Here is a 10,688-nt window from a genome sequence, read left to right as displayed (position 1 = left end):
TTTCCTTTTGGGTTAGTCTCACCTGACTTTAAATCCGACAGCAGATCAATGTATTTAAGAACTCCCTAACAATGTCTTGAAGCATTTCTCTTTCCCTCCCTTTATGACATCAACATATCTTATCCCCGTTCCCACACAATTAAAAAACACCTATGTTTCACTAAGCTCCCTCTGATTCCAATTTTCTTTGGAATTCTTTTTCCACAAACTATGGGGCATGGTGGAGCACAACTCCTCGCATGTTAAAATACAGCTTTCAATACCAGCTAACTTGGAAAAAAAAATAATCACCATTCCAGTCCCAACAGTCATTGTACTTATTTATACTAGCAAGTGTTACGGCTTCTGCAATTCATGCTGCCTGTTTCTGATTACCACGTTACTGCCTTTTGTAAGGATTTCAGAATTTCCTGTACAGTAATGAATACCATCCCACCAAACAAGTTAACAGCATATTCAGAAGGAAAAAAATGCTCCATCCCTGTGCATAACAATATAACAAAGCAAGGCAAAACTGCTAGTTATCTGGACTTGATTTAAAGAAAGCATGCGTGTAGACTCCTGCAAATAAAAGGAGGGTTTGTACTTCTGAAGTTATTCCTTGGCAAATGACTGTCTCAATTCACCCCCAGAGCTGCAGCAGCCCTCCATGTGGGCTCTGCCCCTCCACCTTCCCCCCATCCCACGTGCACATGTCACCCATCTAACACCACAGCTCACCCCACACTGCTTGTTACTATACATGACCTCCAAGAAGGCCAGGGATTCCATTCACCTCCTATCAAAATCACTATTTACAGTCCATTCAAACCAGTCACATCATCTCTGCTAGTTAGCCCTTCTGGGATCAGATAATGAGAAGCTCACGGAGAGGCTCTCAAGCAAACACTGCTCCCTGCAGAACTCATCAGTCATTTTGGTCTGTTTTAGGGCCATCCAAGAAGTGTGGGTACAGGCAGCAGTGTGCTCCTTCAGCACAGCAGCAGTCCCAGCTGAACGCCAGCTAACTGCAGCACAATTAAAACAATGGAAGAGTTAAACATGGCACAAGAGCGTTCCTTATAAAGCAGAAGATTACTTTTATTTTCCGGTATGAGAAATTTAAGACCACATTTCCCAAAACCACAACTCCTTTTAAAAAATAAATGCCATCAACATGTGGCAGCATTGCTTCTCTCCTCATACAGTTTCATTTCTTTTAAAGACATTTCTTTTCAAGTGCAGTCAAACAGAACAGGAATGAACAGTTAGAGACAAAGCTCTGAGATACAGCATTCCTACAGAGCAAGTAAAGTGCACAGGGAAGCTGGCAATGTCCCTGTAGAAACTTGAGGAACTTTAATCATACCTGAAGTTAACAGATAGAAACGTACAGTACTGAAGGAGTTAGATTAGGCACACTGTTAGGTGGTAAAGTAGGAAAAATAGAGGGCTTTCAAGAAGCCATCTGAAGCACAATGTATGTGTTAAGGCATCAATGCAGGAATGGTATCCAACCAGGTATGTTAAGGGCATCTTTGGATCTGTGGAGGTTTTTCATCTGAAGGAAATCTCTTCTTTACCTGTAAAGCAAAAGGCAATTGAATTACTCACTTCCATGGAGGTGATTAACTAGTTGAAGACCCAGTTGTTGAGTTATCCACAACTATTTGCATTCCACAAACGCACTAAAAATTATCGACAACTGTAGGAAATTTATTTTAGGAGATTAATCTCTCCTTTCTTTCTTTGTGGCTTAATTTTCTGAAGTTACTGCAGTTACAGAACTATTATGCCACCAGAGAGGTTTAAATATGTCTGCAGTAAGAGCATCCAGTCATCTAGATGATGGACCTTCTTGCACTCGCGTAAAGGCAGTTCCTGGTCTGAGAATACAGACTGCAGTGACAAATTTCACACTACCAGTGGGCATTACTCCTCAATGATTAAAAGGGAAGAGGCTGTAGCCCATATTTAGTACAGCTGCATGCTGTTACGTACTGCTCTCAAGCCACGAACATGGGTATATAGACAGTCATCTCAGACATCATCATCATTTAAATGAGAGGGATAGTGACACAGAAATGCCAAGCAAGTCAGCATCTGCAGGCACTCCTCATTAGGATGTGGGCATCCCACAAGTATTTTTCAGCCTGCTCTATTAGCCAAGTGAAACAGGTTTGCTTATACTGATCTTCCTTTTTAAACAGTCTCTCTTCCCTGGTAGTTACCACTTCATTCTCTGTAACTGCACCCTGCCCATACTAATCCATCCACAACTCAGCTGAAAGAGAGACTGGAGGCAGAAATGAACACAGCGTATGCAACTCGAGCGCTGCAAAAGCACATCTTAAAAGCCAAAAACAACTGGTCAAAACCAGAAACGGTGGGTGCACTGATGGAGTGCTGTGCAATGTCAGAGAGATAACGCAGCCCCTTCAGATGTAATCTAACTGACAGCTCCTGCCTAGTGAGAAACTCATCCAGAGCCGTTAAGTGCATCAGCACACAGCAGTGCCAGACGCCGCAGCCCCTCCTTGCAGCCAGGCTCACCCAGCACTGCACGAGTAATTCTAATTCAACCATGGAGCAGCTTATTTCTACCTCAAGGCAGGAAAGAACACGGTATTTAACAGTGGAATATTATCCTATACTATTTATTATTATTTTTTTCTTACTGCAGTCTTTTTCCTAAGGAAATGAACTTTCATTTCATTCCAAAATCAAGTCAACAAAAGCAGACATATTTAAGATTTAAAAAACTACTTCATATTGCACAGTGAGTGCTACATGCAACTTCAATTCTCCATTAGAAAGTCTAAAAATGTCAGCTCCTCACATCGGTGTTCTGTCCACCCCAGACTGCATTGGATCCCTGTCTTCCACGGTGCAAACACACTGCAGCTCTCTGGGAAACACTCCTCTTAAAGGGGTGAAAGCAGAGCAGGGTAAGCCCCGATCTTCTTTGCAGACATTTAGTCTACAGACACTGTAACCCAACTCCCCTTTCTCTTTGCTGGTAGTATGACCACAGTTCATCTATCAGCCAGATAAGCCCACATTTAAAATCCAAGGCATCTACTTGTTCAGATAATTGCAGCTTAATTTTAGGTCTCAGGGAATCGTGGGATTCAGGAATCTGTGTGCCCAGTACCAGAATACATTGCTCTCTGCTTCTGATTTTGTGTTAACACACGAGCAGTGGAAATGCACCTGGGAAATTCAGTCTGACTGATGTACTTAAACACAGCCTCCACCCGAAGCAGGACCAAGTCCACCTTCAGCTTCTGCTTGATGCTTAAAAAAAGATGCAAGCATACACACATCCCACGGTCTGACACTACCACAGCTCAGATGAATCCTACTTTGAATCTGCAGAGCTTTGCTTCAGGGTAGATTTACAGAATGCTCTACAGCCAGCATTTAATTGAATTATAACATCAACTGTTGTTTGTCTGCTGCTGCTGGACTTCTGTGAACAAAAGTTAAAGGTACAAGAGCAAAGGAATAGGCAACTGAACTGTAAGAGTGGGAGAAAACCCACAGAAACCAGACAGGTAAAAAAGGTTAAGCGTGCTGAATTACTTAGTGTTACCAGTGTAAGAACTAAAACCACGGGTACCTCATTCCACAACAAAACCTTCACTTGAACACTTAATTCTAAATGCTGCCCTCACAGAGAAACCTGAAGTCATCATGCTGCTTTTAATAAGGTCACACCAGGAGAGGCCTCAAGAAACGCCACAACAGCATTCGAGCAGCACTGCCAGGTAAAGAGCAGCAGGCTCATCCAGGCTCATCTGCCATTCCAGTGGCTCACACCACCATCAGAAACAGAAGAGCCGTCTGCAGGTTGGGCGCTAACGCTCTGCATGGACAGGAGACTGAGAGCCACTGCTGCAATTCTCACTCAGACTTCCCCAGTGAAAGAACAACACTGTACTCAGCCTTGGGAATCAATGCTTGGGAGAGGGGCTTCCTCAGTAAAAATGAGGCAATCCATTTATGCTAGCTGTTAATAGAAGAATGCTGCCCTTCCAGCTGTTTTTTGGTAGGGTGAAGAAATGCAGTGTCGTCCCTACAAACACCTGTTACTGAAAACAGTCCCACATGACATGATAGCAGAGCCTGCACAGAAATTCAGCCTGGGCTTTTCACAGTGTCAGGTCACAATTAACAGCCAACATTCGTTTGGTTGCAACCTCTAGAAAGAGAGATTTGTCAGTCCCAAACCCCAGCAATTCTGAACCCCTGCTTACACTGCTGCTGAGCCATTTAACACACCAAATGCGTTAACAGATCTGACCATACTCACCTGGTCAGTGCAGCACAGCAGGGAACCACCATCCTTAAGGCCAGTGAACTTTAAGGTACCAGATCGTGTCATTGCTCAGCTGCGGCCCAAAGAGGGGGTTGAGCTGAGCCAAGATTGCAATCAGCCAACTGCAAGACAACCAAACAACCCAAGAAAGAGAACATCAGCCAAAGGACACAGCTTACGGTACGGGAGGGCTGGGCCAAAGCACACAACCTATCAGAGGGGATAACACAGTGTTTTGGAAGGCGCTGCATCAGAGCAAAGTCATGCTCCTGCTCACATGCACACTGGATACTATCAATGAAGACCTGATACCACACCTGATACAAGTGGTCCTGATCAGCCTGCAGCAGTACAGAACCACCTGACAGCATTTCTCCCACGTACTTCTCCTTTGCCAGGAAATACATGAAACGTATGGGATCACAATACAGAAACATAAACGAGTTGGCTCTTTTCTTGTTGCCTTTGAAGCATCCTTTAAAGGACAGAAAAAATATACAAGAAAACCCCTCTTTCTCACTGGCCATTATTTTCAGTGTATTGCAGACCCCTCTGGCAAGCCTGGAGCAGGACTACTCAGAAAACACACAGGAACAAAAAATAATCATCAATCAACGTGACAACAAACCCCTGTGGTCAGAGCCAGGGATTCTGTCAGTGGAGCAGCTCACAAAGCAGCACCACAGGAGCCACAGCCACCACCCAGAACAAGAGGAATGCAGCCTGTGGAAAACATCCAGGAAAGCTAAACAGAAATAAATACTCCACTGTTACGAGATACATTTGCTCTGTAAATATTACAAGGTTCAGAAAGAGTCGTGAATGCTTCCATGGATTTAAATCTACATTAAATACTAACTGTATAAACACATTTAGTGCACACACACTGGTTCATCTATCTGCTATTTCTAGAACGCTTTGTAAGGAGGAGAAAAAGCAGAGCGGCTTTGTAATGGGAGCTGCCACAAATGTATCAGAGTGCTTAGCAGTCATGGAAAATTCCACACAAACCTTGATGCTCTGAGCAGCGAACGAGGCGCAGGTCAGCTGGGAGGCGGCTGGAACAGCCACAGGGAGGGATGCTGGCCAGGCTTAAAGAAAACGCACCCATCCTCTTACAACTGACAAGTTTTTATCTTCTATGCTGCTTTTTCTTTTGCACAAATTAGGGCTCCTGTTAAGGAGCGGAGCCTGCAGCACTCTATCGGCCATGCAAGCCTCGCAATACATAGCAGCATTCACAGAGCAGCTAAAACAGCAGCCAGGTACCAATGGGAGCAGCCAACAGCTGTCAGGCTGACGTCCTTCAGGTTTGCTATTATGGTAAAAGCAAATGAGCTCTTGGAAATCAAACGGAATTTATTTTGCAATGGTTAATTAGAGGCAGAAGAAAGGGGTGCCAGAGCACTGTGCCATCTGCCTGCAGCGTCCTGAGCTAACAGCAGTGGGAGGAGGACAGGAACACCAAAAGCCTGTTAAAGCACATTATTCTCCTCCCTGCTGTACCAAAGGAAGGAACTCTGTGCACCAATCTCTCACCTCTCCATGCCTCCAAAGATCAGCTCAGCGTGGCTGTGAATTAAATGAGCTGGAAGCACATTCTGAGTATCGGCACGACCCAGCTGTACAGCCACGCTCCAGGCAAGCACCAGGCACTTTCCAGAAGCCATTTGTTGGGGCTTTGCTGGATGCCCAAGCTCTGAGCCACAGTGGCATTACAGGTCAATTGCACACACCTCCTACTCACACTGCTGGCACCAAAGGGCTGAAAGCACAGCCAGGCACTGAGCCCTGTGGCTCCCCAGCACTTAAGATAAGCCAGGGAAAAGCTTTCCCTACATACTGCTACAGTGATGCTGCTCGACAGAGCAATTTATCGTGACAACACAACACAAAATGCAGCGTTCCAAGTAGAACAAAGCGAGCTTTGGCATGCAACAGCTCATGTTCTGAGCTGCTAAAATCAGGTATGGCATTCGAGCCACCCACAGGTCCTCCAGCTCTGCCGGATACCGGTTACAACTGCTACTGTTAATTACCCAGCTCGAACAAGGAAATTAAAGTCCCTTCTGTTCTACCAGAAAGATTTCTGAAAGGTCTTTCTGCCATCACTGCCATCTGTCTGTGCTGCGTGTCACAAATTGAGGTCCTGTTATCTCTGTTTAAATGTCAAATTGGGCAAGCATCTTTTAATCCTCTACAAATCAGCAGCAAACCGTATCACTTCTCAGACATCCTGTCCTCTGGCAGCAGGATATCAGGGCACCGCTTCAGGCGCTGCTTTGTAAGCAGCAAAATAGATTCAGACCTTAAGAGCACCTCACAAAACGGTGCAACCCAGGATTTCTGCAGCAATAACTCTCCACTTGGATTTTAATTTTATCAGATTTCCGAGGCTTGTACATTCGCCTTCAAAAAGTGCTGTGGTACATCATCTGTACACAGATCACACACTTGCACGTGGAAAACCTTTGAACAGAATAAGCAAATGAATACCATGCAATCAATGTGGCTATTCAGAACGATCCCTTAAATCTAAACACACAAATACGTGCAAGGTGAACGTGACTGACTTTAAAAATCAGTTAACAGAAGTTGAGTCTGATTCCTGTGGGAGCAGCATGAAGGCTCTTGTTCATTGCTGCTGAGAATGCACAGATAATGGAGGTGATCATGTTGAGAAACAGCGTTTTGTAGTTGAGCATTTGTTCTATCAAAGAGTGTTATTGTGTTATTTGTAGCTGCTGCTGTTTCCATGGAAATAAATAGCAGGCATTACTTTTGTAGCAATGTATGTATAACTCCTATTATATTTGGATATCATTATCAACAGCTTAGTAAGGTTTTGCTGCTTCTCTTTTATCATGGCATAACTGGAGAAAGGAAATACAGAACCCAGGTTACAACAGACAAGATGAAGAAGGCAGGCAGAGGAACCCCCCCCCACTGACAGGTAGAAGCAGGATTATCAATCACACTAATGAGATTTGTAATCGATCTGCTTCAGTGCAGAAACCACTAAACTGAGAAGTGAAATACTTCAGAGCTCTGTGACGAATCCCACACCATCATCCTGAAGGTTCTGAGGCTGCCACAGGGCCCTGACTTCACAGACACTGCCCAGCCTCAAAGAACAAGCACAAAAGAATAAAACAAATCCTGAACTCGGAGGAATTTGGAAGACTAGGTCACTATTTCTGTTAAAACAAAGCATAGGAAAAACCACAGTGAGAAACAGAAGCTTAAACACCACCAAAAAAAGCACACACACCACACACTGCCAGCAGAATCCTACAGCCACCCCAATGCTGCAGCTCTGAGAGGGGGCACCCAGGAGCCCACATTTATATGAGCATTCGGGACCTGGCACAAGGTGAGGCTAAGCAACTGGTATGCAGGACAGGGAGGCCACCACAGCCTCTACAAAGCCTGGATACCACATAACTAACATCAATCAAACATCCATACAGCTGCAGGCAGCCCAGCACCTCTCCTGGAACACAGCAAAAAAAGATCCAGAGGAAGAAGTCTGTGTTCTCCTGCAGACCCCAGGTACAGCTGGCTCAGCTCCTACAAATGCATGTTATGAGGAGTATATCAGTAATGTCAGCCAGTTTGCTCATCTACTCATTTTCATACAGAGAAAGCAGGCAGTAGCAGAACATACTGGTCACGTTTAAAACAGAAATTATTAATATATCAAAGTATCACAAGCGTGACAAATTATCTGGCACGTACAATTTGGCTAACACAGGTGGCAGAGAACAACCAGAAGAATTTTGGTTTATTTTACTGCAGTCTCCATCACCACAGAAACATTTCCTCCAGCAGGACTGGAGGTCTTTAGAATAGAGAATGCTAAGAGGTGTCACAGAACAGCATGTGTCAAAATCTGATTCATTTGCTCAAGTTTCCTCCTAAATTCTGTGCAGTAAAAATGTGGCTTAAGAGGCAAAGCGTTATTTATACTTACAACAGGTAGCAGCAGACAGCACACGTCACCAGCATTGTGTTGATAACACTGCAGAAAGGAAGGAAAGACACAGCTGGTTAGGTCTCATGTTAAGACTGACCACAAGATCTATAGGAATAACCACCAGGAATGAGTTCTGCTTTGATCACATGCAACTGACTCAGCATCAGCACTCTAAGTTCTCCCAGCTGAGCGAGCTGCAGGGGCCATGGCTGGGCACAGCTGACGCAGCCTGGCCAGGCAGAAGAACAGCAGGAGTAAAATCTTACGCAGTGTCCTTGCTCCATCTCACAGCCACTCACACCAGCGAGTTATCAAAGCTGGATTTCCTGATGCCAACAATAAACTGTTTTCTCCATCTGCAAAACTCTGCTTACAGAAGTTTCTAATGTCATAAGTTTGTTTTGCTTTCTTTTGGTAAACAACACATCTCAAAGGCCCCTTGGATTTGTCTGCAGGCACAGCATTTCCTTGCTTGCTGAAAGAAAACTGAGACAGAAACCATCACTAAGATGAGAAGGAACAGCCAAGCAGCTCAGCTCCTGAGACCGACAGAGAGGTGAACCTGCAGTTTTACACAGCTTGAAATGGGAGGGAAGGGAATGAGAGTTTCTAACACTGAGAGATCTGTGCAGCCCATAGAACTCAGCAGGAAAATGGAGGGTTGTTTCTTTTTTCTTCCAAAAAGGGATTTCCCAATACACACCTGTCCCTGAACTGAGTAGCAACACCTCTTGCTAGGACAGCAAGCTCCAAATCCTTCATGACATGCATTAAAAGAATTCTCACATGTTATCCATCAACAATCAACTGTTCTGCTCCCACACAGAGCTGCACAGCCTGCATGGGAACTGCAGGAGCAGCCACAGACAGGAGACACTGCCTGGAAATGCTAACCCAGGCAACGAAAGCCACGGGCCAGTTAATATCTAAGTTGACTTTTGCTAGAAAATGGATCAGCCTAACCCAACCCCCAGGGCTCTCTGGGGGCGTTTCTGGTTGGATTTTCTTCTCTAAGATAAGAGCAATCTGAATACAGTGTTACTGTAGCATCAGGAGTCAGCAATGCTGCAGTCACGTTTGTTAAATGATCAAATTTAAGAACTGGAAGTCATCTGCTGGCACCCCTTCCCTGCTTTCCAACGCTTAGGGACGCATCTAGAAGATACTTCAAAGACACTCCTGAGAACAGAAAAGCTTCCGGGCACAAAACCCACTTCGGGTCCAAAAGAGGCAGCAAAGAGCCGAGCCGAAGGGACGGGGCCGAGGACAGTTCCTTCAGGTTAGAGAAAGAGCGGCGAGAGAGCGGCGTTGGTACCTGTTAGTACGTGCGGAGCAGAGGGACGTCAGAGAGGGGAAGCGACAAGAAGCCGTCGCGTCCCAGGGCACAGACGCAGCACGCGGCTCCTCCGCCGGGGCCGCGCCGTCCCCGCCCGGCGCTTCGCTCCGAGGCCCCGCGGCAGCTCCTGCAGCCCCTCCGTGCCGGACAGCTCGGGGCTGCGGGCCGGGAGGCCGAGGTCTGGAGCGCGAGGGAAAAGGAAGCCGCGCCCGCAGGGCCGCCCGGGCCCCGCGGCTCCGAACCGCGCTGTGCGGCGAGAGGCGGAGAGGCGGCCACGGCGCTGCGGGGAGAACGGGGCGGGAACCACGCGGCACCGAGGGCACGGAGCGGCACGGCCCGCGACCGCGGTTATTTAAGGACACGGAGGAGAAGAGCCGCGCCGCCCGCCGGCCACTCACCCGCGGTTGGGCCCTTTGGGCACGAGCCACGGCAGGACGCCGCCGACCACCCCCCAGAAGACGGTCATAACGATGATGGGCACCGTCAGGCCACCGTACGCCATGGCGGGGCTGCGGCGGAGCGGAGCGCGGCGCCGGGCGGTGCCCGATCGAGGCCTCGCCGAGCAGCGCCCCGCCCCACCGGCCAATCAGCGGCAGCCACGTCACCCGAGCGCGAGGCGGCGCCGTTTGCCGCGCACAGCGCCGTGCGGGAGGCGGGGCGTCGGGAGGAGCGCTGACGGGAAGCGAGCGCCTCGTCAGCGGCGTAAAAGCGAATGAGGTGGAGCTGCGCGCGGATAGAAGCCGCTCAGGCAGCAGCTGGGTCCCTTCTGTCGGCGGTCAGCAAGCACGCGCTGTGCTCACCTGATCGCAGGGCTCGGGGCGCTGCAGCGCAACGTTAAACACGGAAAGCCCGCTTTTCTCTCCCGGCACGGCGCCAACAGCAGCGAGCCCTGCAGCCCTTCCCGAAGCACGGCCCCGCAGCCCTCCTTGCGGCACCGATGTAAGGGATTCGGATGCCGTGCAAGTGGTGGGGCACAGCATGCCCGGCCAACTGCTGAAACATCTTCAAATGCAAGGAGAAATGTGAAATACGTGCAGTCTGCAGAACTGCCATGTTCCTTTTAAACTGGGGGCGTT

The 10,688-nt window shown here is 47.6% G+C and overlaps 1 protein-coding gene across 1 annotated transcript; it reads right to left on the bottom strand.

The window, feature by feature from the left end:
* Positions 1 to 1,055: 1,055 nt before the first annotated feature.
* Positions 1,056 to 10,156, bottom strand: ATP6V0E1 (ATPase H+ transporting V0 subunit e1). Its single transcript, XM_042826559.1, has 4 exons — positions 10,011 to 10,156; positions 8,274 to 8,321; positions 4,295 to 4,422; positions 1,056 to 1,562 (listed from the first exon to the last, which is right to left on the bottom strand). Exons 1-3 carry the CDS (start codon positions 10,112 to 10,114, stop codon positions 4,329 to 4,331), a joined length of 246 nt encoding a protein of 81 aa, XP_042682493.1. The 5' UTR covers positions 10,115 to 10,156; the 3' UTR covers positions 1,056 to 1,562; positions 4,295 to 4,328.
* Between the last annotated feature and the right edge of the window lie 532 nt (positions 10,157 to 10,688).

Source organism: Centrocercus urophasianus, unplaced genomic scaffold (assembly GCF_019232065.1).
Source record: "Centrocercus urophasianus isolate 14NV4802_14NV808 unplaced genomic scaffold, USGS_Curo_1.0 seq_26, whole genome shotgun sequence".
Classification (NCBI taxonomy): Eukaryota; Metazoa; Chordata; class Aves; order Galliformes; family Phasianidae; genus Centrocercus; species Centrocercus urophasianus.
This window is presented reverse-complemented; position numbering and strand designations above follow the sequence as displayed.